This window comes from Apostichopus japonicus, chromosome 8 (assembly GCF_037975245.1).
Source record: "Apostichopus japonicus isolate 1M-3 chromosome 8, ASM3797524v1, whole genome shotgun sequence".
In the NCBI taxonomy this organism is placed as follows: domain Eukaryota; kingdom Metazoa; phylum Echinodermata; class Holothuroidea; order Aspidochirotida; family Stichopodidae; genus Apostichopus; species Apostichopus japonicus.
Window position 1 is genome coordinate 5,056,966 of NC_092568.1, and position 27,044 is coordinate 5,084,009.

At 36.5% G+C, this 27,044-nt stretch overlaps 3 protein-coding genes across 5 annotated transcripts in view; 2 read left to right on the plus strand and 1 right to left on the minus strand.

The window, feature by feature from the left end:
* Nucleotides 1-3,958, plus strand: part of LOC139970648 (ATP-dependent RNA helicase TDRD9-like) — a 32,020-nt gene extending 28,062 nt beyond the window's left edge. The window contains exons 34-37 of the mRNA XM_071976518.1: nt 211-323; nt 1,009-1,075; nt 1,391-1,575; nt 1,871-3,958. Of these exons, the coding sequence (XP_071832619.1) occupies nt 211-323; nt 1,009-1,075; nt 1,391-1,575; nt 1,871-2,003 (498 nt within the window). The 3' untranslated portion in view covers nt 2,004-3,958. The remainder of the gene's footprint in view (nt 1-210; nt 324-1,008; nt 1,076-1,390; nt 1,576-1,870) is intronic.
* LOC139970649 (uncharacterized) lies at nt 2,996-17,379 on the minus strand. Of its 3 annotated transcripts, none has more exons than XM_071976519.1 (14): nt 17,235-17,366; nt 15,296-16,117; nt 12,853-12,933; nt 11,849-11,989; nt 10,991-11,259; nt 10,291-10,409; nt 9,295-9,915; nt 8,750-8,879; nt 8,123-8,188; nt 7,299-7,395; nt 6,535-6,577; nt 6,105-6,184; nt 5,502-5,654; nt 2,996-4,643 (listed from the first exon to the last, which is right to left on the minus strand). In XM_071976519.1, exons 2-14 carry the CDS (start codon nt 15,338-15,340, stop codon nt 4,527-4,529), a joined length of 1,962 nt encoding a protein of 653 aa, XP_071832620.1. In that variant the 5' UTR covers nt 15,341-16,117; nt 17,235-17,366; the 3' UTR covers nt 2,996-4,526. The 3 variants fall into 3 exon arrangements, with proteins under 3 accessions (XP_071832620.1, XP_071832622.1, XP_071832621.1); XM_071976521.1 differs by having other exon boundaries at nt 16,083-16,117; nt 17,235-17,341; XM_071976520.1 differs by lacking the exon at nt 15,296-16,117 and having other exon boundaries at nt 17,235-17,379.
* A 3,148-nt stretch (nt 17,380-20,527) lies between these two features.
* The window catches only part of LOC139970613 (uncharacterized), a 28,610-nt gene continuing 22,093 nt past the window's right edge, over nt 20,528-27,044 (plus strand). The window contains exons 1-4 of the mRNA XM_071976451.1: nt 20,528-20,706; nt 24,253-24,347; nt 25,011-25,165; nt 26,546-26,676. Coding sequence (XP_071832552.1) covers nt 20,613-20,706; nt 24,253-24,347; nt 25,011-25,165; nt 26,546-26,676 — 475 coding nt within the window. The 5' untranslated portion in view covers nt 20,528-20,612. The remainder of the gene's footprint in view (nt 20,707-24,252; nt 24,348-25,010; nt 25,166-26,545; nt 26,677-27,044) is intronic.

A 27,044-nucleotide genomic window follows, 5' to 3' on the forward strand; every position in this document is an offset into this window, starting at 1 on the left:
CTCTCCATCTGTCTAGTTTTAACATTTCCTTACTCTGCCTTCGTTTCACTTTGCCTGCATATTCCTTGTTATGTCACTGGTTGTTGAAACCGTTTAATTGCCTTGAGATATTGTTTCTGCAGTAAAGACCACTGGTTGTTGCAACTGTTTTATTGCCTTGAGATATTGTTTCTGCAGTTAATGTCTTCTGTTTGTTGGCACCCTCATCAGATTAATGGCGTCCGTATCGGTATCAACCTCGCTCTTGCCTCTCAAGACCAAGTATCATCTCAATATGGAGGAGTTAGGAGTATTCAGAAACAAGCCCGGTCAAAGCTTCTCAGGTAAATAACACAAATCTGTCAAACAGAGATGATCCCAGCAGATATGCAGGTGATATCAAACGATATGTAGGTAGGGGTTTGACCTCAAAGGTGATTTGCAAGTGGGGCGCAGACTGCACTTGAAGGGCTTGCAATGTTTGGGCGACTTGTAGACTGGATACTTGTCTAGGCACTGCCTTTATATGTTTGTTTTAGTATACCCCCTCTCTCCCCCCCTTCCCCCCTTCGTTTCAACCTCACACAAAGTATATATTAGCACAACCTTGTTATAGAGCTACTTTACATAGACCTAATTTGTTATCTAAATGTTCCTTTAGAATTTTAGCTGTTTCCTTGATTTACCTATTGCCCTTCCATAAAGCTTCAAGCCTTTACCTAACTCGGTCTGAGAAAGTTTGTATTTGCAGCTTCCTCTTTTTCTAGATAACTGTATTACAATAGTAAGTCTATGGCAAATGTCTGCTGATAGTAACAGTTAGTCTACCCACATTTGATCTCATTTGCCAGATGAAAAGTTGCAAAAATATTGAAATTTAGACTCATGTCGTGAGGGCTATTTGTGATTACTTTCACTGTTGTTATTCACTAAATATTTTAAAACTTCATTATTATTAGTCCTAGTTATGGTTTGAGTGAAATGAAACATTATTGCACATGGTGATGCTTGTTATTTCATCATTTACAGTCTCATCAACAAGAGGAGAGAGGCGGTGGAGCCCATCGAATGTAGAAGACAGTACCAGTGGCATCTCGTGAGTAAAAGTTGGAATGTTTAAGTATCAATTTCATATTTTTTTTGTTTCACTTGGTCAGGTAAGTACATTTTTAACAGGATATTACCAGAAGTGTTACTTCTGGTAGTATCAGAAATTCAGGCTAGTTTTAATGGCTAAATATACCAGTGGACTATGCTGTTTGCCAGGGGAAAATAAACTCAAAGACAATGCAAGTGGGAATTTGATTTTAGCCAGTAGAGTTTCTATGCATTTTTTAGCAAGTGGTTACAATTGTGGAAATCACGCCTGGCTTGATTACGAATGCTTTATATTTGTCATTTTCATGGATAGATCCCAGAAGAGGATTTGTTAGATCCGATGATTACAACCTTTGCAGAGCACAACTTCCCTCCTCTCTATCAATACCACAAGAGTGTCATCCTGGAGACACCACAGGGTATCAGTGGTGAGTCTGCTGATGGGCAGATCAACTTAAAGCTGGAACATCTTGAAGATCTCCATAATAAAGCAAACAGGTAAATGTAATCACAGAGTTATGACTAGTGTGTCGGTTAGAGGGTCAGGTTGTGCAGGGTAGGATCTAGTCAAAGGTAACAGTGACATAAAGACACCACAGGGTACCAGAGGCAAGTCAGCTCAAGGAAAAATCAGCATGAAACTAGATACCTTAAGTTTCTCTGGGCTTTTTAAGCGTGCAATTATCTGTTCATTGAGATAAACCCAAGACATGTTTTGGAGGAATAAGCTTTCACCTTCGAAAGTTGCAGACCTAGTGTATTACAATTTGATTCAATTTTTTTGGTTCCACAGATCAACCATTCCATTTGAGAAGAGTGTCATGTGCTACCTCTGCGAGTGCATGTTCTACGCACCCCGAGATCTCCTGTATCACTTGGATACACCTCGTCATCGAAACGAAGAAGAAAAGTTAAATTTCCAGTAATAATCTCTTCAACAAGGTTAAAAAGCATAGTTGCTTTGTGTCTGTAATGTTCTGAACAGATTGGTAAATTACAACTGGATGAAAATGGGTGCTGCAAAACAGTTTTGAATGCAGCGTTGTGGAACTTATAAGTTGTTTCCTTTCAGATGAAAATATCAAATTCCGTCCATGTGATACCCCAAAAGTAGCCAAAGAGATGAAGATAGATGAATGACCAGTTTAATTGGATCATCAGATGTGAAACAGATAAAGACCATTCCATAAGCCGTATATAAACCTATTTACAGTCCAGGATGAAATAGACAGGTAGAAGACAAGTGTATTCTGATGTTATGGCTAAACTCTGCTGGGTAATATAAAGAGGTGTGAGTGAAGTTTATGGAACGACATTTTACCAGTTTTTTATTCGTTGCTGATTGTAATCAGAGGAGAGATTATCTGAAAGTTTAACCAGCTGGAACCAAATACTTGCCCAAATGGTTTTGTGACGACACCAGAATTGAAATACTGGGATTCTTTGGTCAATGACAGCTTTAAGGAGACTGTTGGAAAATGCTGTACTTCATTTAAAGGGGTGGTAACAAATATTGGAAAACTTGGAGGGTTATTCTGGTAGAAGATAAAGTAGAATAAAGAAGATATCATGTACCACCATTGGTACAACTCTTAACTCAATATCTTTGTACCTTTAATACTTACGGTATAATTGCTTCAGGTGACTCACTTTTTTCAGATAAACCATTGATTTAATAATTTTGTTATTTTAGGCCAAGAGTGGAACCATAACTGGTGTTCTTTAAATGTCATCTTGTCAAGTATTCTTGAAAAGCTCTAAATCGCTTGCTTTTAAATTCCTGTTGTTTATTTCTTCCAGAAAATGTATTTCTCAGAATAGGCTCAACTGTCATGCTATTCTTAGTGCAAATCATCATTTAAAACTCAATTTTGTCATCAAAACAGAAAAGAAAAAACAGATGGCAAAGAAAAGGAGAACCATTTTCAGTTCAATGGCTGTGACAACTTTAATCACTCTTCTGTTGCCAGATACATAAATTAATAAAAATGTTCCAAACATTGTTACATCTTTATTTAATAATCTATTACTTAATATCTGTTCAGCGACGCCATGATTAAAAAATTTCAAACCAAAAGAGAGAAAAAAAGTAGACGAAATTGTTGCATCTTTGAACAGAGTAATGGAAGTAACAAACAGGCATCACCTGGGGTAAAGTTAGACGTGTCGATTCAGACACTATCATGTTTCTGCTAGTGTTTTTAAGAGGCTGTTTCTGTTAGTTTTGATCATGAAGTAAGGATCACACCGAGTAGTCTACATATCATCATGCAATAACTAAATTCATGTGACTTGCCGGTCATCAGGAATTGAGATATCAGTGGCTGGTGATTTGTAATAGTTCTAGCATTCAAATGGGTTTACTTTCTTTGTAGCAAGTGCAGTTTATCATGAAGGTTAAACACACATATTTACATTCATTATAAATCTGATAGTACCTCGTTGGCAAGTTGACGAGAATAACCTCTCTATTAAACTCACTTGCAGAGGTATAAGCTCTAATATTTGGTTCAAACCCACTTGTCTCTTGTAAACTGCCTTACTACTTACAGCTATAGTGTGTAACAACACATAATTGTAAAGTGGCTTAGAATAAAGTCTATAATCATAATTTTACTGTTTTCTAAAGTCTTCTTAATACCAAGTTTGTATTCCTGTTTTCAACATTGTTTTTACTGATTTAAGATTATTAATCTTAGAAAAAGAAAGAAGATTATATACAAAATTAGTTTGAAAAATTTGGATTCCATTTTTTCTGTTGAGACGTTTTCTCATTGGATGAATAATCTCAATGTATTAAACTAAAATACGGTTTTCTTTCAACATTTTTACATCCAAAGCAAACAAATATGTTTTATATATTAAAGTTTTGAATTCCTTAGTTAGTCTTTCATTGTACTTATTTCATTCATATGCTGTTCCAAGATCTTAAGAATCGCACAGAAAATAAAGCAATTCTCACATTTTTAATCGTATTTCCAAAGAACTCAACTATCATACGCAACTACATTTTACTATCATACTCCTTGTACATATCACAAAATGAAAAAAGGCATAATTATACATTGCTGCATTAATTACATAGTGTTCCTTAATTACTTAATAATAAAATTCCTTATTTTTTAAGAATAAACTGATGCATATAATTAAGAGGGGGGAACGTGATCATTACTTCAAAGTCATCAAACTTACTTCAACCTTTTTTTCAACTTTAAAGTAGGGTTTTATCAATACGACACTGATATTCGAAATAAACATCAGTAAAAATATGATGACAACTTTTCTAAGAATGTCATACTTTGGACAAGAAAGTGACTATTTAATGTGGTGAAATGTGGATGTGTTAGCTAATGCCAGATTCAGCTTGTTTTATTATTATATTAAAATGCTTTGATGCATTCTTCATCTTGAGTACTGATTGTTAGAACCCTTGTAAACCTGTCAACAGATCAAGGCGGCAGTTGAGCTTCAAGGAAGATTCGAAGGAAAGCGATACTGAGAGGCACACGCAGTGATAAGAACTTGTAGAAACTGGGAGGGATGCTCTTGAAACCTCCGAGGGTGAACTGGAAGGAGAATTTTATCAACATAGTAATTACAACTCACAAACAGAAGATTCACCATAATACTGATGTAGTGTCGGGGGAAAAAAGGATTTGGTACTTGAGACATTCACTTCAAGTATTTATCATACTGCATTTACAACTAAAACATTTTGTAGAATTACAAACAAAATAATCTCTATCACCATAACGCTGGTGTAGTCTGGGAAGACATTAAAACAGAGATTTTTGCTACTTGAAAACTTCAAGCATCTGGTTGCATTGACGACTAACATAATTATGCACATCCAAGGCAATTCAATTTGAATTGATTTTCTCATATTATGGTACAGATAAAACATATCACACAGTACAGTAGACAAATAGCATCATATGAAGGACACTAGAAAACAGACATACTGTTACCAAGGTTCATGACCATATGTAGAAAATCATTAAATACAACATTTTTCTTTGATGGTATAATACATGAATTCTTTTTGCTTAAACTGAAGTCACAGGCTTCATGGCTTAATGACATTGACAACAGTGTGTTCAAGAGTGCTACAAAGTAGATACTGTTGATATGAAAGTGCTCTAGGCATAAGCTAACTGATGAGTTTTTGTATGGAAGCAGACCACACCCACTGTTTATTTGATTCTAAATTTGTTGGTAACTTAAATATTGAACATAAAGTACAGAACATACACAATACAATTCCTGGCCAAATGTACTCAAGTAAAGGAAGACATTATTCAATCTTATCTTATGCAAAGAAACTGCTTAAAATCAAGTTGACTTGAAATAATGTTATTTCAACAAGCACAAATTGCAATTTATTGCAGGGAGTCTTATTCTAGATATAATCACTCATTACTTACCTGTGTTAGGTAAGTCACCATTGAATACTGGGCTTTGTCCCCTGCAGGCTCGATAACCCATCCGCTTGGATGGACCTTACCCCTCAAAGTTCCCTCGATCAGAGGACACTCGGCAGGGTTTACAGAACGGAAAGCCACCACGTACTTGTCACCCTAAACAAAATTAAAACGAATGAAATCTGAAGCAAATCATTAATTTCTTCATTTCCTCATGGGTGAAATTATGTATTAAAATGTGCTCAATGAAAACACAATGGTCTTCACTGCAAAGTATTGACTTGGTTGATAGGTTGACTTGGTTGCAAAGTAAGACTTGGTTGATAGTTATTCACTTTGTATGGCACATTCTTGCTTTAGGTATTATCAAATGCAGATAACATCAATTGTTTTATCGGCAATCACCCTTTTCAACCACTTATTGCACGAGTAGTGTTAAAGCTTTCCACCGTGAAAAATTTGTTTGTACACTTTGACCCTCCGCACTGAAGTTGGAAGAGAAATTTTGAGGGTTGGAGCTTGCTGAACAGTGCTGTCGATTATTATCAAGTTTAGCAGGTAAAGTTTGAGAACAAAATCTCCCTAAAATGTTCTCTAGAAACTCACCTCTTTCATACTCTGTTGTAAAAGACAAAAATCTCGGACATCTTTCCTCAGTAAATGGGAGACTTCATGGACAGCATGAACTTCAAAGTCCATCGTTGACAGTTTACGAAATCGAAGGGAGAAAAGAATCGGTAGATTTAGGTAGAAATAAGTCACACAAGTTTCAAAACACATCCCAAAATAAGAACCATTATCCAAATATTAGCAGCTAAAAACAGTGCATTTTTCTTTCAAACTACATACAGAACAAGGTCAGATACACCATTTCAATTTTACTCCTTACAACCTAATGTCTCTTCAACACAGGGTTAGATTGTAAACAAGAGCATATAGCTTTCACTGAATATTAAGGAACTTAAAAACTTTACACAAAACCTAGTAAATTTAAGAAAGATGAATATTTTATGAATATTTAAGCTGTTAAACTCACCAATGACCATATCTTCATTAACTTTGCTGACAATTTCAAGTTTCTGAAAGATAATGTTAATTATAGCAAACAATACAAAAATATTCAATTGGTGCTTTAAACATTATCAGTTCTTCTAATGGTTTATTTTTGCTTTGTAAAGAAACCTCATTGTTGGTCTTAACAACAACAAAACAGAAATATATGCATTACCATAAATATAAAGCTTAATATTTACATCACATTTACATATTACTTTTATAATATTAACCTTCATTATTTCCAGTCATTCACTCAGTTCAGATAACTCTACTGATTACTGCTTATAAATGACATAGCTGCATAAGATATATGCAGGTTGCAGTGGTGATGGTGATCAAAAATGGACTGTAAAGGGTATAATCTGGATGCAGGGGAGGGGGAGGGGATGGACTAGTATTTATACCCCTAGATTGATCATACATTCTATTCATTTTACATCAAGTAAATTTTTAATAAAAGATATTGGTCAGTGTTTAAAATTAGTACATTATTGAAGGAGAAGAAGAAATTAATATTAATGACTTACAGTATGGTTCAAATGAAAGTGACAAATCTTGGTAAAATCCATTTATTAACAAACAGTTATTAAATATTGCAGTAAAACTATAAAGTGATTAAACATTCATAAAGATTACATGTAAAGGTTTCTCCCATTTTATGCAATAGGGAACGAAGGGATAAGCCTAAGCCCTCCCCAGTACAATACTTTAACACCAATGTGATATCCGATGTTCATCCCTTACCTTCAACATATTGTCATAAATGAACCGAGTCCTTGGATTCTTCACTGATCTGTAAACAACATCTGGAGGAGCCTTGATTAAACTTCTACCGAGGAAACTAAAGAAAATGAGCAAGAAGGGGAGAAAAACAGTCGAAAAATTTACTGACATTATTAAGAGAGGAGGAAGTCATAAATAGCCCCTACCTATATGGCAAAGTATTAACATGCATTTCCGTTGATGACTTTACAGGCGCGTAGCCAGGAATTTGCCAAGGGAGGGGTGAAAATGTAGACAAATTTTAAGAGCCGTCAATACGGCATTGCATACTATCTAAGCGTAGCGCCACCATGGTTGGCGCGAAGCGTACAAGAAAATTTTGGCTGAAAATGCCTCCCAGATCGCTGGAAATGGTACGTCCCAGGCCTTGTAAGTTGCATCTTAGCATTTTCTTTTTTGAAATTACTAGCGATATCATAAAAACATTAAAAAAAAAAATTTAAAAATAGGCTCAAGGGGGGGCGGCTGCCCCCTTTGCCCCCCCCCCTTGGCTACGCGCCTGTGACTTTACAGATGAAATTTGCATATCCCTGTGGAAAAGAATGAAAGTCAAATAATTCTTTCTTGTAATCAATCTGACCATGTATGGAAACCAAATTTTTAAAATCACTAAGTTGCTGCTATCTGAGACTGAAGCTTTCATTGTTTAACATTGTGATTGCCTAGGTTAATCCGATAACATGTAAATAGATCTTTCTTCAAGCTGGGGTCCTCCCACAGTCCCACTACCCCCTCCTTGCCCCCCCCATCCCCATCTCCATTTATTTAGGAGATTAGTGACCTACCTATGATATCTTCCTTTCTTAATCTTCTTCTTCAGAATGAGAACCTCTTTTTGCAGATTGTGAAATCTAAAAGAAGAAGAGTTTTTGATAGAAATACAGCAGATATTGAGAAAAGTGATAATATGTGGGAAATTAATTATGATTATCAAGTAATATTAATTATCAGTGATAGTTTTAACTTTTTCATAATGAACACTCATGATTTGATCATTATTACACCAAAATTCTCCAATATTTGATGGCAAATTACTGAAAACAAAAACATTTAGTAAAATGCATGCGCCACAACTAACATCTCTTGAAAATTTTACAGAAATATATTCAATTTTTTGCAGCACTTATTGTTTCAATCTATGAGTGGGTGGCAAATGTGGATATTTACCATTTCAAGACAGGTTTACCCTGACCGTACAGCTTCATGACAAAAGAATTCCATCAATTTTTAAAACATAATGCAGGAATCCAAACTGTAATGACTCTTACTAATGTTTGAAACTTTTCTCAATCTTTAATTGTCTGAAGTGAGCATTTAAATCAAAACACAATGAAATATAGAAGAATGTGTATGCGGAGGGGGGTGAGCATGGAATTGGTGGGGGAGGGGGGAGGAGGGATGGAGTTACTTACACCCAGCCTTTAGTAGTTTCTCTCTGGTCTGCTTCACTTGCATTAACATTTATGTTTGCTGCCCTGTGTATCTCCTCTAGAACGCTTATAGCACACTGCTGACCGAGGGTTTCGTAATCCTGTAGATGGTCTGTGTGTGTATGAAGAGAAGAACTACATATCTGAAGACTAATCAGTATACACCACACTCACCATAAGCCTATCAGTAACAGGCCTACCATCTCACCCCCCTCCCAACCCCACCCTGCCCATCTTACATAAACATGCCTCCATACTGTCAATATTTAAATCTCAATGACACTACATGGTATCCTTTCCTTTTGGTAAGATTCATCTACTGGAAACATATACCACAACTATATTACCTATCTGCTGCCCTCTATATTCCATTAACTTTTATAGGGTCATATGGAGAGTTCATATATAGGGCCTACAAACAAGCCTGTGTCTTCTTCAGCTGGTAAACCGTATAACAACATGAATTTTAGAGAAATGGCCTACTGGGTCGGAACCTGTGTCGTAAACGTCGAATGATTTCAACTTACGGTGAGGACCGTCCTCTTCTCCAGAAGTTAACCCGCCAGTCCCCGAGAGAGTTTGACTGGATGCTCCGTCGCCGTTCTTTGTCTTTCTGAAAGATCGCTTCCTTTCCCTGCCTTTTTTAGTCCCCATGGCGATACCAGTGTCGTCACTCGACGAGTCCTTGTGACTGCTGACGCCACTGATCTCCATGGCTGCTTGTGCGGAGTCATCTCCGGGGACCTTCTCAGCGAAGAAGGAATCGCTGGCATAAGAATCCCACGACCACCTCTGAGACGGACCACCGTCTGCCGATGGACTTGTCGAAACTTTATTCACAGAATCTGAAGCACGTCTACGGATAGCAGGATGAGGAGAACCTTCGAATGTTTGGTACCCGGGCAGGCTCTCGGCTGTAGATCCGACCTCGCTACCTAGTAGGCTCTCTCTTGCTAGAATGTCCGCCTCTCTAAGAGCTCGACTGTCTGCTACGTGTCTGAGAGATGCGTGTTTGAGTGGTCTGGTCTTGAGGGTTTGCATTTCAAAGTACTGTTTCAGAGCCACTAACCGGGCCGCCATCTTTTCAGATGAATTCTTGCTAGAGCTCGAGTTGCAAGTGATGATGTGTAGAATACTTTTTGCTTCAGCTGGAAAAAGAAATCACAAAATTTAATTTTATAATATATATAATACATTATAATATAATAGATCTTAATGTGTGGAGCACTGTTTTTTTGATGACCATGGCAAAAAGGTTACTGGTTATCTAAAGAAATTACTGAACGAATTTCCAAGTTATGATAGTAAATTGTCAGTAAGGTGAAAGTTTCATGCTCTAAAATGAAAATGACCTTTTTGTAATGAACTACTCCATAAATTAGACAGGTGATTTACATTACTCAAACAGATCTTGGTACTTATGCCTTAATTGTATCAACCCTGCAAAATCTATGCTTAACCATTTCTGCCTTTGTTTCAGGGGAAGCTTTGAGAATTGATGAAAAAATGAACAGCAAACTTACAACCGATGACAGGCTGAATGAAGAAGTAACTCCAGAGTTCATTGGCATTTGATGAGTTGTCACCGGCGACATTGCGATTAAAGAGCCAACAAGACTGATCTTCATCAATTCTCCAGTTTCTGCATTTCACAAAGAGACAAGTATCATGTTTACATGAAAAGTGCAACATAAATAGTCATCTGTTAGTCATGACCTGCAGCTGTTACATCGATGTACTATTAATGAACATGTCAGACATATTTCTCAAGTAATACTAGTACTCAATAGATTTTTACTGGTAGGGAAATTTCTGGTTTTACACGAATGGGCGCTGGATGGAGGAAATCTTGCTCATTTGTTTTATTATTTTTTATTATTGTCATTCAGTGCAGAAGCAATGCTTTCCAGAGGAGATCATCACTGCAATATGACAAATAAACAAGAAAATGTGAGTTAATTTAGGTTTGTTGTTTATATATGTAATCAGGAACTTAGTCAAAGGGTTCAAGATTTGGAGAGGAGTAGGAGTTATTTCGACCAATGTTCAGTGATGATGAAATAGCAACCTGTGGCAATCCATGCCCACCGGGACACTTTTGCAGTAAATATTGTTGGGGGGCCCTAATTTACCCCTACTCCCCTCCTCCTCCCTGGTGTCAAAGCCTCGACCTATTGTATGCCATCATTACCTAACTGTGATGATTTCATTTTAGTGTCTTACCTTGCTACAAGGACAGTATTGGTAGGTTTTTTTGCCTTGAAGCTTCCTCTAGTGATAAATTCCCATGAAGAAGCAAAAGCAAATTTCAGTTTTTGAGCCATGACTTCAGCCAGGGATGGTGTCCTAGAGAGAGTGAAGCCGACGAGATCTACTTTGACTGGATAATTGGTCTCGTCCGTGGTTGTCGGATAAGCGATGTACTCTCCCTGACTGACCGACTCGTCCCATTCTGCCTGTTTGTCCACGTCAATCAGAGTAGCCAAGATTGTCTAAAGAGTTGAAAACTCAAACTTGTAGGAAGCAATAGGCACACCTCACCCTTTTTCCAAATTTATTCCTACCTGATTCATAGACATGTAGATAACGACAAAGTCAGATATAAAAGTAAGCTTAAGTTTACTCACATTGATGTCAGTAACGATGAGTTTTTTGTAGATTAAGCAATTCTAAGTTTGCTTTAATATTTCTTGCCTTTGGAGAGGCTTTCTTAATACTTTTATATTTTCAGGAAGCATAATATCTTGCTAGATAAGGCAAAGAGATTTTATTCATAAATATATGTCAGATTACTCGAATTGAAAAATTACTTCAGTTATACTAAGCTACATTTTATGTAAAGGGAAGCAAATTCATCGAGTGTACTAAAACCCTGAGACTAAAAAAAAGGTTGTAAGTCCAAATATAGTAACTTGTTGGGGAAATAAAGGTTCAACAAGTCATTTTGATATTATAACACTAAATAAAGTTACAAAATTGACTTTATTTTTTTTAGGGAAAAACTCTTGTGATGAATAGCAATACAACTAGAATACACAATGTTCTATGGCCTAGCCTAACATGCAAGGCCCTTCTTTGTACCTGAGGGTGATGGTTGACAACACAACAACATCCAAACATGACAAAGGAGGCCCCTAAAACTGAGAGGTTTTTCTTCCAGGTTCTGATATCATGGTGTACCCCGTTCAGTTGCCATCCAGAGCTAGAATCGATAGGCAGCAGCTGTTAAAATAACATAAAAACATTATGGTAAGCTGTAAGATATGCTAAAGAGCTAGGCTTGATAGGCTTTTAGAGTCTTATTTATTGGTTTTTAGAATTTACCATTGAAAGTGCAATTTTTTGTCTCTAGGGCCCCATTGGAAATGGGCCCACGTTCTGTCAGCCAAATGGGTTTAGCTCCTGTTACTCATTTTGTTCTTTTCAATCTGTTCAATATGAGGTCCATATACAAACATAACTAAAAGGAGCAATAAAGTTTGCAGCTTAAAGTATCGATCAGCAATTTCATTAGAACCTACTACTGTGGTTGCAATAACAACTCTACATATGCATGACTGGCAAGAGAGGGTGATCAAGTTTAATATGTGTTGTAACTGCACTTTTTTTATTACCTTAATTGCCACAATCTGGTTGTTCCATAACCAGCAATTTTAGGATATATGTAATGTAAAATATGTTAATTTGGACCATCAAAATCACACCATGATTTCAGGAAAAATGGAATAATAGACATAATTAATGTTCAAAGCTTGGTAAATGAAAGGAAAAGCATAAATAATATTCAATTTGTTAAATATACAACAATATTCTGTATTAGATTAAATCTTTAACCTCATATATGTGGTGCATATTGTTGTAACAACACTGATGAATCCCTGAATCAATATCCCCAGTATTCAGACAGTTTGGTCAACTAGCACTCAACACAAAACTTGTTTTATCCATTCTCCTCCCCCTCCCACCTCTTAACTAATTGCATCATGGCTGGAAACCTATCACTACAGAGGTGGCAGGAGGGGGGGGGGAGGGACAATATGCCAGTGTTGTTTAAAAAAACTGAGTTTGGCGTTATAAATACTAACCTTTTGAGAGAAAAGTTGTTTGAATATTTCTAGACCTGGCGGTGCCATTCCAGATTCCAGTAGGCCAACCCGAGCATCCTCCTAGAAGTTGAGATCAAAAATCTATTGTCAGGTTTTTCAAGTGAATATTCAAAATTTACAAAAGCACAGCAAGTTAGTTATACCTGTTTCTCATAACTTGCTATAGAAGTCATACGATGATATGATAAGTAAACAAATTATAATCATAGATGGAATTGTATGAAGCATTTTTATTTTTACAAACCAGTTCTAACAAAAACAGGGAAAACAAACACATATTAATTCTTGTCACCTGTAGGATTAACAGAACTAAATGTTTGTCACTTGCATAGAGTACCAAGATGAAAATCGTAGCACAATCCATCTCATTGTCATATTTTTTTTTTTTATCTCTAGTATATGCAGGTAAATAGGTTGTTTGTTTTTCACTTCGATAGCATATTATAATTATATCAAACAAGTCCAAAAGAAAATTCTCATTGGACAATATTTAAGAATGATGTGCTGTTTCAATTCACTGTTTATAATAGACAAAATGGAATGCCACAGCAATGATAGGGCAACCAAACTGAATGTTAGTGTTTCTATTTTGTTTAAGCCTTTGTTCTACTAGTCTTCAATTGTTTGTCATGTTTAATCATTAATTCTCATTTCTTTATTCTTTTTCTCTTTTTTAGACAATAAGAGTTAAAGTTAATGAAGTTGCAACGATCAAAGAAGAACATTAAGTTTTTCCCAGAGTCATATAAACCCTAAAGAATTTGCAAGTTGTACGTTTTAATATACAAGATCCAACCGTATAATGCAACATTTCATTTGCACAAGCTGTATTTTTGTCACTTTGGTTAATTAAAACTAATTAACTTTCTATGGCATTACAGTGAGAATAACAGATTGGGAAATTGTAATCTAAGGTAGGCATGCAGTGAGTGACATTCCTACCAGCCAGTTAAGCACCTATTGAGTAGGGTTTTGAGAAATAATCCTACTTTAACACTAAGTCACTCACAATTGAGTTACTTCTGTTCTATTCAAACCAGTGTGACAAAGGGGATAAAAAATCTGTATTTACTGTTCAGTTCAGGTGAGTTTATTTACTACTTGAATAAACAAACAGATGTAACAACTGAAGCAGTTTCAAATACAGGGAAGTGAAGGAGCACTGAAGCAGTTATAGATGCAGCTTAGAGGTAGCTGTTTGCTCCCCTATTGATAGATGCATGCATCCAGAGTGGACAAATAAAAGGAGGTAACAGATGAGTGGAACAGAAAAAGGGAAACTTTACCCGATATCCAACAATCTAGTAACATATTTTGCATCAAGCTTACTGTAGATATTAGTGACAGGCTCTATATATTTGTTCATGTTATTGCTGTGACTGTTCCATATAATTGTACCAATTGAAATAAATTGAGTAATGAGAGTTTAGAGTGAAAAACTAGCCACTTGACTAAAGTTTTAATAAAACAAAAAGGAATCCAAGAATACAGGTAGAAGTCCATTCATATACACTGTGTATGTAGTATGACGGTGTAACTGACTTGATATATAAAACATAAAAACAGGGTCGATAGACTTTTTAATCACGTTTGATCCAAGGTGTCTGAACAAGAAAATATGACTAGAATATATATGCAAGAATTATTAACTGATTTTAATTTTCATCTTATGAATATATCCTATATATTTTTCTGAACACAGATCTCAAACTATTCCTCATATTCTAAGCCATTGCCTAGAAAGTTAACAGAAAATCAGTATCTCAGTAAAACGGTCAATGTTTAATGATCAAATATAATGAACAATAATTTAGAAAATTACTCATTTCTTGTGCTTTGAATATATCATGATATAAAGTTCACCTATATATTATACAGTTATGATTTGTGTCACCAGGTTGCAACAGTTTTACCCTCCTGAGCTTATATAGTGCCTTAATTTGCTTTCGGTCTTGAAGAGACTCAACCTCCTCACCCTAGCTTCACCCTTCCCTCACCTCCCCAACCTTCAGTTTTGTCTTGCATGCACCAAGCACATCACCATTTAGCAGCACTGCTACGATATCATTTGCTCACTTACATGAGTATTAAAGTACCTGAAACAATTAACAATAGAAATCACAGATTATTTTAGTTCAATTCAATTAGATGACTTAGCCAACCATGACATATATATCAAGCAAACCTTTGTAGTAAGCAGATGGATGATATAAGTTAAGTAAAAATTTACAAGGAAGTATGTGTGACAAGAGCAACAAAAGTTTTGCTCGGGATTATAATTCCATTTAGCGAGCCTGACCACATGGAAGTGGTCATGCATTGAATGAAAGAGTTTCTTTGCTCAAGTTTCAAGAAATGCATATAATTTGCAATGTAATTAGGTCAGCTAGAAGTGTTTTAGTAAAAATTAAGACCAACTCACCATAGGGAGAACATTCCTTTGGAACAAAACCATGTTGAAAGCCATATCCCAATGATCAGATTACTCAATACATAACATAGTAAATAGTGTGCTTATACCAAACTGGTGTAACGTACATACAACTCTAATAACTCCATTTAAATTGCACAATCCAGAGATGGATGATTATAATCCGGCCTTTACACATTTATTTAAGAAACTGAAAGCATCTCCTATTATACGCAACCAAATTTCACTCAAAACAAAAAAGTATGTTCCTAAATTATTGTGACTGCATTAGGAAGACCACCAGCCTTGATTACAGTATAGTGCTTACTGTGTAAACTATACACTGCTGAACTGGTTACCCATATTTTACGTATATAGCACACAATTTTCTTGGCAGTCAGTATACAGAGTTCTGCATGCAGTGTTGTTAGGATATTTCCTACCAGTATCTTTTACTTATAATCGTAAGTTCTTATAAACCCACTCCATAGACCTACTGTACACTATGCATGCATTTAGTACATAGAACTCTGTACAAGTAATTGGTTTGTCATAACAATGATACCATCTTTTCACAATCACAACTATAGTTAAGCACAATATTTGTAATAGCAATATGACTAGCTAGGCAATGGCTGACGCTGTGAACTCGCTTGGTGTTTATGAGTGTAAAAGCCGGGGGAAAGGATGTTCGGTGGTGACATTCCTGGGGGTGGGGTGATGGGAGCTCCGGGGTCTCTGTCGATGACGACAAGAATAATTGACACGTTGGTTTTTAGTACTAGTCCATGTATTATACCTGCTAGCGTGTACTCTGACACCGACTAGCAAGCTCTACGTAAAAAGGAAAGGAAAACAATGTCTCATAAGTAAAAGTCATTTACAAATAAGATTAAGTGAAAATCTTAACATTACAAGAATAAGGAAATACATGGCAAACAATTAAATAAATGAAAGTAAAACTTAGGGACGGTTACACTGATATAAGAATACTCCTATAAAAGTTAATTAGTTATCTTGAGTACTCCTTTAATAATTAAATACAGGGACGGCTCCTTTAACTACGTGTGGTCATGTGACCATGCACACCATGAACATTATTTAAGTTCACAATTCCGATTAGGAATTAACTAGAAACTAAATTATGGCAAAGCAAATACAAATGCCTGTTATTCACCTAGTAATAATGATTTGTTGTCGGTTATTCACCTTATAACCATTTATCCTCAACTTGTAACCTATCAAAATGGCTCTATAACAATGGTTGCATATTTATAGCTAACTTTCCACAGTTATTATTAAAAAGGTGAACATATTTCCAAATCCAAGAAATTAATCTCTATGAAAACCCAAGAGAAGTATCCAACATTTAGTTAAAACAACCTCTCTGTACACATTAATAACATGTCAATAAAAACAACTTGGCCTAAAGTTCACATTCACATAACGAACATGAGTTATTACATCTAACGAAACATGGGCGCGGCCATCTAAATACAAGTACTTCACTAAATAAGGGCGCTATGCAAAAATATAGGTTTACTAATACTATGACGTAAGGTCCCCTGTTAAGGCTACAATACAATTTGTTCATGTGCATACGTAAATTACGATCTTAGGAACCACTGAAGTCATTAAGTATGGATACATAAAATTATGAAAAAGGTTGATTAAAGGTTCTGGAAAATCAGTTATACTATTATTTACGAACTCTTAACTCAGCATTTTACAGTTATATTGGATTGAAAAGCTACGATATATGCTGAAAAGTTAAGCCTAGGCTACACTACTCAGGCAGTAGCCTACCATTGTAATAATGTTAACAGTATAAATAGGGCCAACAGTGACTCTGAACTTGATCGAGAGTATAAGAAAATCTAATCGATATAATATGAATCACAGAACCCTTGCTTGCTTCAAAGATATAAAAGAGGAGAAATTATATAATTACCTCATAGAGCTATTAGAGAAACAACTTCAAAATGCTGCAAAAGCAAACAAAAACGTAGCCAAAAGGTAAATAGAATCTTGTAGGTGTTGATATAACTAGTAAAAGTATCGTAGTGTCTTAGAACAATGGATTTCAAGGCTACCCCACGCCCTGAAGGGTCTCCCAATCTGAACGGAAGGGTTTGACCAGTTCCGGTGTCCAAATTCTAATGCAGGCCAGCTATGACAAGAGGGTATGGCTCTACATCCTCCCCTGCTTAAATTAGGTTTGTCCTCAAACCAGCGGCTATAACAAGTAAAGAAAGTGAACATAGCTACTAATGCTAATTGAAAAAGAAAATCATTTTACCTACATACACAGTATGAAATAATATGAACTTGAGAAAATATAGAAAATATATACAAACTTCGGCATTAAGAACACATACAGTACAACCCTGTAGGTGACCATACAAACGTAGTGCACCAACACAAACTTAACTATTTTCCTGTTACACCACCTGCGTAAGTCATAAGAAAATGTAACTAACTACTCAATTTCGAGCACGTGCATTCAAGATGAATACGTTTAAGTTAAAAAAAGGAAAATGCATATTATTATTTCTCCTATATTAAAAAATATAGCGTGATAAAAATATGCAAAACCACTCTGCATGTCAATGAAAATTAAGACATCTGAAAAACCAATATTTGGCACCTATAAAAACAATGTCTAGTTCAGAAGCTGAAGTTTACTCGAAATGAAATTTAGTTGGTCTAGCAAAACCCTATTTTGCTCCTTCAACTGTTGGGGTCCAGTTGGTCCTTGACGTCCAATACAGCCCTATATGAGTATCAGTTGGGGGCATATGAATTATGAATATGATGCCATTTAGTTGTACTATAGTAGTGTTCACACTTGCTAGTAAAAGGATACTCAAACACACTCTGCCTTCTACAGTAGGCCTAGCCTATATTTGATATTAAAACTTCATCTCAGTACATATCAGAGGTTTGAGGCTAAGATGTTGTATCTGAATATTGTCAATTTTTGTTTGTTAATTAGGCCATCATTCTCAAGAGACCTATCCAGAAGCAGAAGTGACAATAAATTAGGTCAAGACTTGGCTCCCTTAACTAATAAACTGGTATGGTAGGTCCTAATTCCTAATTCCAGTATCTCCAGTAAGATGTTTCAACGATTCTGTAACACTATTTTAAGACTTCTTACTTGCCATCAATGAAAGTTTCTCTCTTGCTAAAATCTAGCTTAGTTATGCCATGGTTTAGTACCTACTTACTTAGTACTATTAAGTATTATTTTTAGCCTAGACGCTATATTTGAACTTCCTTTATACTTGAATAAGTAGGTCAATAACTAATGCTAGAAGTTATACATTAGGCCAGAGTATATCATTGATGATGGCTATATAGGTCTATCTCACTCTCAGAGTCATATTCACCAGGGTCCAACCCTTAGGCTATGCCAAGTTTTACAAAATCGTACGTTAGGCTAAAACACAAACAGGCATGGAGGCAATTTCAACATCTAGGACCTACTGTATCTACAGTAGCCTATGTTGTCTAATGTTCATTCATACTTAATAAAGATTCCTAAATCCTATTGGTCCATTCAGGTCAGCTGACCGTGGTTAATCCTGTGAGTAACGCACGGTAAAATTACGGGGCATCACTTTAATAAATCTTTGGTTATATGTAACCAAAAATGTTTTGTTTTATGATTTTCCCCCCACACAAATGGTAGTGTATGAATGAACGGGGTTAATCAACGGTCTAGCGTGCGTTACTCACATGATTAATGCACTCCGGGTGTTAATGCTATCGCTGGATGCACTCGGGCTCCGCCCTCGTGCATCGCTTGCATTATCCCCCGATCGTGCATTAATCCTGTGAGTAACGCACGCTAGACCGTTGATTAACCCCTTATTAAAGTGCTATTCACAATGTAACGGCACAACGCGAAAATGGCATGGCTTTGCCTGGACGTACGTATTTCGATCCTTGTCCTGAGGCTTGACGATGGGGGCCCTTGACCTTGGGTGCAAATTGAGCTTGGAGGCCCCAATGCATTGGAGGCCCCAATGCATTTGCCCCTTTCGAGTCCTTATTGGATGATCCGGCAATGGTTTCACCTATATAATTGAAAACTATTGATAGTTGCATCTCAGTTGGATGAATCAAAGCGCTGTCAAACACTTTCTTTTAACCTAGCTGATGTCACAGATCTTGACATAATCTTGTTTTCAACCGGTGTATCCAGCGATGCCGTATAGTACTTCCGTGAAGAATCCGCTGAATAATGGAAACCGGAAGTATAATGTTGGCTAAAACTACGATAGATCTACACGGGCTAAACAACAAAGAAAAGATCGAACCGGCGATATTTTTTCAATGAATTGCAAGGATTACGTAACCAAAAAAGCATGTAACTCTACCGGTTTCCATAGCATGACAAAACATGGTTTTTTTGTCGAGGGTCTGCTACTTTATATGTGCCTACGTGTAATAGCTCAATGGTATGGAGTTGAAAGAAAATGCTTTGGTGACATATTCGGTCAAGTAACATTTATAATCTAGAGCTAATTATTGACTTAATCGTCGATTTCGCCTTAAAGGAGCACTCCAGAAGATTGGAATTAATAGAGAAACATTATCTACACTCACTTATGTGTTTCTTTCAAATAACATTCATTTTCCCGCACTACAATATATGTGGTACGTGCCATCGATCGACGCCTATTTGAACTCAGAGATGAGTGTACTCCACTGAGTAATTTCCGATTGCGCATAATTAGAAACAAAGACTTATAGGTCCTAAGTAAGAGAGTCAGCCCCCCCCCCCACATCTCAGTATTTATCAACATATGAATGTCAGCCCCACAAACCAAACACTATGCTCCCGGCACTCAAACTTCGACCAGGAACCAGGCATGCAGTAATCTAATCAAAATCACTTTGCAATTAATGTTCTTGAGTGGCTAGTTTTCCGTTCTTGGAATTTCTGGTTTGTGAAATTGGGTTTGGTAATGTTCTTTGAATTGCAGTGAATAAAATTGGTTCATAACCTCTTTACTGCAGTGATTATGGATGGGGCCACCTTACACCCTCCTTCAGTATCTGGGAAATGTTTAGAAGCTGTGATACGGTATACCTAGTTTTGTAACAAGGTTCGAAAATGTATTATCAAAATAAGTAATAATGGCGTTCCATGCAAAAATACTGGCACTGGTGGTAGCAGACGACGACACGTTTCAGAAATGACCAACATGTATGCGCGTTGCAGTTACATTGTATTGAACAGGCAATGGATAATGTTACTATAAACTCAAAGCCAAAATTCTGTTAACGTTAATATTTACTGGGTGTATAGGCGTCACACATGGATGTTCAAGATTTTATCGGAAATATAGAAACCGCAGTGATGGCGGGAAGAACAGACGTTGTCAGAGCAGCTCTCACCGAAAATGGACATTGTGAGTAATGAATTTAACCGAAATTTCTATTTTTTGTTGTTGCTTGTAATTTAATTGCTAGTCTAAGCAAGGCGTTCCTAATGTTTTTCTTTTGCTCATGTACTGTTACTGTGCTAGGTCTGCGTGCTGAGTACTGTAGGCTAGCCGTAGCCTACACTACTGTAACTTCGGCATTTAATGTTTCAGCCTTGAAATATAATGTTAATACACATTACAAACATGCTAGTGTATTGTGCATACATATAGGCCATAACATCTACGCCAAGTATTAGCCATACAACATCAACAGTTGAAAAAATTCTGAGCATTGTTTCAAAAGTTGCAAATGTAGCACCAGTTTGGCTCTAACTTTGTCTAAGCACCATCCAAAGTGCCAAACTTTTGTATTTGGCCAAGACCAAGTTTTGACCTAGACAAGAGAAAAAGAAAAATGTACAGCTTCCTCAAACTAGGAGGTGAATGCATTCCAAGACCTTTGGTATAGTAGGTGACCATAAGCCAATCCACAAACCAAGAAACTGTCAACATTTAGGGTGGGTCGGTATAAGCAAAAACAGATACCGCTATACCCACTGACAAATACCGGATATACCGGAAATTTTTACAGAACCACTAATTCCAGCATTAACTGTACTATCAAACACTAGCACAGACCTGTCAACTCTCCCGGCTTTACCGGGAGACTCCCGGTTTTTACCCGAATCTCCCAGCTTCATATTCTATTCTCCCGGTTTTTTAATGTTTCATCACTTGCGACATTTCTGAAAATAGCCAACAATTAGTCCTATGCTTAGTAATTCCCCACAGTAACGCTGAACAGGAAAGGCTATTCAGTGTAGTTTGCAAGAACAAGACAGACAGTCGGTCAAGTCTCAAGCTTGATGGGACTCTATCTAGCATACTAGGCATGAAGTCACAGTACCCAGAGTCCACTCTTCCCTGTTTCAAATGGAAGCCTACTAAAGAAACCCTGTAGAAAGCGAAGCAAGCTGCTGTAAACTACAACAAGAAACACTGATTGGATGATTCTCTCACTGTATTGCATAAGTAGACTATACATATTTAGGAGTATTTATATCATTTCGGTTGAAAATTACCAACCTCCCTATTTTCCCCTTATTCTCCCTATTTTTTGGCCCTGAAAAATGTTATTCTCCCTATTTTGGGGTCAAACAGGTTGACAGGTCTGCTAGCATGAACCTATGGCACTAGCCTAGCCAACAAATGTATTATGTACTTTCCCATCTCTGTGTGCAGCAACTTATTTTGAGATTTGATTAAAAAAGAAAATAAAATACTAATAATCAGTGTTGTTTACTTGTCTTTCATTTCAATGCAAACTTACAGTTCAATACCCTCCACTACGGAGCCAAGTCCAACCACAAACAGTTATCTGGACACGAAATAATTTCGTTAATAGCTCCATGAATTGACTAACTACATGCGTGAAATGGAACTTGTGAGAACCATTTGGCAGGAAACTGTACTGCAAGTACCGTAGAACTAGGCTGAAGTTTAAACTCAATTAGCCCATGGAGCTATTAGCTCCATGATTAGCCGTAGCAAAGTATGGGTATTATTATACAACGTGACTGGGGAATGACTTTAATTTGTCAAGAGCAGTAGCAGTCTGTACAAAGAACTTTGTGGGATTCCTTTCTTTGAAATGGTATTCTCAAATGTAAAGAGAGTGGCATCTTAGAACCGCATAAGCTCTGTGACATTGTGAAAGTAGTGAGATATAGACCAGATTATCCCATCAATTAGTTTATTATAACTTTGATAAAACTTTGCCGATCTCTCTGACAGAAGGTAGGTACAGAAAGCTGGGCATGCAAAAATGTCTGTATTCTACTTGTGTGTCTTTATAGACCTGCTTCAAGCACTTTTTAGCAGCTCGGGCTTCTCTTAGACCGCATAGCATCGCTAACAGAAACTGCAGATTCCTTGCTAGACCAAAATGCATACATACATGTATTGTCATTAATGTACACACACAATGTGAAGGGCAGCACCTGAACTCCCTAGTCGAGAAAATAAAAATCAGTTCATGCAATCGAGCAACCGTTTTCGAACACCTGTGAATCTGTATTCTTTTTTTTTCACCCAGCTACACTGTATACTGTACCTACCTCTCTCTGGAATAATAATAATTGGCTTAATAGCGTGGATTGTGGGTAGAGCAATTGATCGTATTTTCTTGGGAGGGGGTATTACAACAACATCTATGTTTGGGAAGATTCTCCATCAGGCACAAAAAGTTTTTTGTGTTAACAAACGAATGCTACGCTGGGGCATGACCATGTATAACGGTGGGAAGTAATTATATAGCCTAAAATAAGGTAGAGAATTACTGCATGATATGAAGCAGTGAGAATACTTTTCTTTTGTGCATTTCCTACTTCAATCAGGGTAAATTGGATTGTTGAACCCTATAATTCATGAACAGTTGTTAGCTCGAATTTTATGGAAGTCGAGGTCAAAATGTCACGTTTAACGAACAAAAATCCGGTCATTTTAGCGTTAAGTTCATTAAACGTAAATGCACAGCCCTAACACACATGCCATCCAATCCCTTTAACCTTGTGTGCTGAAGAACGTAATATGACACCTCCAACAGGTGCTGTGCTGTATTCTCCCACCCGTAAGTAGACTGTTCCATTTTACGTGCTTCTGTATAAAATGAAAATGCCGCAATTTCAGGAATAAAGTACCTTGAGCATCATTTTAAGTAAATACAGTAAAATATAAAATGGAAAGCAATTATGTCAGGTTTATTCTAATTAGTCTAATTATGATAAAGGACTTGGTATGTATAGAGAAAAGATAGGGTGGGAACTGGGATAGTCTGCAGGCAAGTTGCTTGCAGTACAAAGGATAAAGCATTGCTAGACAATGCAATACAGAATTGTATAAGAATAATTTATTGGGTGAGCAGCTGCAAAAGTGATTTCACCATCATTTAATAAACCATTGCATGTAATAGGTTCATGGAAAACAAGCAAGCCTTTTAAATATAGAGCACATCCATCAGTTAATCCAGTTAATCAGTTAATCCAGGATAATATACCGTAGCCACAGTCAGTCAAGTTCCCTTATCACACAAGAATGTTGGGTGGGCGAAATAATAAAGTGGATGGGCAAAATAATTTTCTGGCAGTGGGCAAGTTCAATTTTTACTGGGTGGGCAAATGAATTTATCCAATTGCCCACTCAGTTTAAAGTTAAAAGGAGTTGAAGTTTTAGCATAAAGATTCATAAATTACATGTATAATTTCTGTGCACACAACAAAGTATTGAGAAGCTAATCAACTTCTCACTTAACTGTTACGTAACTTTATATGATGAAAATATTCGAAGGTTGTCTTAGTTTGTGAACTAAAATTTTAATTTGAGTAAAACTTGTTACTTAAAACCTGTCAGCCGAATACTGGAAGCAGCTTTAAGTATTATCGACAGCATATACTGTAGCTGTTGTCCGAGATGAACTGTGTGAAGTGTATTACTCATTCTTATCAGTGATATTTCTTCTTGCTATACCTACAGCACCTGGTGGAAACCATGCAATTGATTCCAAGCTTATGGATGCCCTGAACACTGTCAAGCCTTCTCAGGGTACCATGCTTCACATTGCAGCAAAGGTAAATTTAAATTTTATATATTTGAAAAATTACACAGCTGCAGTTGACCAATCATTGCAACAATGAACAATAGAACTTTTTTTGGACATTTGTTACCCTTGAAGATAACTGTATTGAAAGGTTTTCTGACAGTAAACCAACAATGTAACATTGGTGTAATTCATCTTGCCCAGGCTCTCCTAATCACCTAGGAGTCCAGATCAGCAGTATAGAGAAACCTAGCATGTATTCACAATGTATCAAGTGATTTTCAAAGCCAGGGGGGGGGCCTCTACCTGAGAACTTGTGACACTGTGTTCTCATGTAAATTATATACAATGATACAAGACTGCAAAGGAACTCTTCCAATGACTAAACATGGGGTATGATTTCAGAAATGATTTATTTGGAACAGTTTTGGAAATGGACATTCATTGGTTTTGCATGAGACCAAATCTATAGTACTTACCTAAAAGATTTAAGGCAAGTTAATGAAAAATAATGTTGATGTCGAAAAATAAACTTCTCCTCTATACTGTATATTTTAACACTATAATAAAGGCCGTAGGATATTAAAAGAAACTCAACTTTATGATTTTTATAGAATGTTTACTAAAGTTTTGTCAAATCCGACACATAGGGGTAGAAAAGGCTTAATTAATTAATATTGCTTTTTAATTCCAGCTTGGCAATGCCGATGTAGTGCGAGCCCTTCTCGTGTCTGAGGTAGATGCATCTATTCGAGATGAAAGTGGAGCAACAGCATTCGAGGTTGCCGATACAGAACAAGTCAGACTGGTCTTTTATGATGTTTTGCTACAGCTGATTGGCCAATCAAAGTAAGTACTTCACTTAAATACCATAATGTGAATTGCACTCTGTTAATTTGGTGTTGTAATTTCATGATTAGTGCACATGCGATGTTGTACCTACCTGTATTGCTACAGTATTGAGCTAATCAAATAAAAACGTGCATTGGTGTTTCCCATGTTAAGACACTGTTAGTAGCATCCAGCATATATATCATGGCAGACTAGTTGACAGATCAAAAGTCATTTCCAATAAGAAACTTTCTCTATCATTTTGGTGAAACCAAATTTGAAGATTGATTGCAACATGATATTGTCACCGGTAATTATTTGCCGTGCTTCCTATAGGTGATGGTTTGGTAAGTCTAAAAAAGTTATATATATACCATATTATTATAAACATGTGAGCATTTAGAGATGACTTGTGAATTAATTATGTCAATGAGAAATGAGCAGATTTGCTTCTTCTACACAATCTGGCTACATAGAATAGTTGACAGTTAAAGAAAAGACCAGGCACTAATCTTGAAAGTATGAATTTGGTTGAGATTGAAATTGCTATGTCCCAGTAACAGATAAGGGTGTGAGGGACGAGGTGTGTAGTAATGGATTAAACAGATAGTTTAGTAATGAGACAGTTAGGAATTTAATTAAGATTGTTTAAGAACCTCAGTGAAAGATATATTAAGGAGTATCCATTTCTAGCTTTGTCGCATGATTCAAAGCTCCTGTAAATAGATTGGCATTTTGAAGGTTAATGGTTAAAAATCTCTGAAGCATACTGAAAAAAAACATCACTCAGGTTTAAACATATGACTTGTCCTTTCTGGTTGGCTATACCAGCAAGAGAGAGAAGAGTTCAAAAGTTTATCCCAAGTAAGTTATTAATTCTGACAATCTCTCCTAATCTTCAGGTTGAATTTATGTCTACAATATAGTTTTTATGCACTTTGTAAAGTTACAGGCAGAGAATATGAACTTTGAGTCTTGAAAATCTTTGTTGTTTCATTTTTCTGTGTCAAAGATGATATGGTATGCTGAAAATTTGAAGAGAGAATCAACTTCTTAAAGTCTCTGTAACAATATAATCTCATCCCACTGTCTCCCAAAATGAAAAGTCAGGTCATCTCTGCTTAGATCCTTGGTATTCAAGCTGGGGTCGTGACCCAAAAACTTTTGGAGGATCAACAAAACTTGTGAAGAAAGAAGAAATTGCCGATATTTGTTGGAAGGGGGTGGGGGGGGGGAGGAGAAAGTGGATAAGCCTTGAACTGAATGACATTTTCAAACTTTGCAATATATAACTCCATTCTGCAACTTACTGTAGGAGTGCCCTTAAGTTTGTGACCTTTTGTAATGATCGTTTAGTATTGCTCAGTCAGTCACATGACCATGCTTCATGTTTTTCAGAGTAAATCACGTGGAGAAGTTGCTTTCATGCGGAGTAGACGTAAACTATCAATCTAGCAGCACAGGGGGTAACTCCATACTTCACTGGGGTGCAATCTATGGGAACAAAGATATGCTGAAAGTTTTATTAGGTAAGTTTTACAATTTTATTTTTAAAGATAATATGTGAATTACAGGATTTCATACAGTAGATGAAAATTATGAGATTTTTGGCATCCCAAGGATTGGGTACAAAAGTATCATCTGTGGTCCTCAAGATCACAAGCTTTTACCCCCCACCCCCTTCCCCACTCTGCTTCATCTATATACAGTATGTGTTTACTGCATGTCATGTTCAATTAATTTCTAATCAAGTAACAAGGATCTACAGTATGACAAAAGCTATCAAATATTTGTTCTCACTCAATACAAAATGCTGCTAATTGGTGACAACAGTTTAATACCAAACTTTTATCGTTCAGATGTAGGAGTTTTTTGCAATTCTGTGCGAGCCTACAGC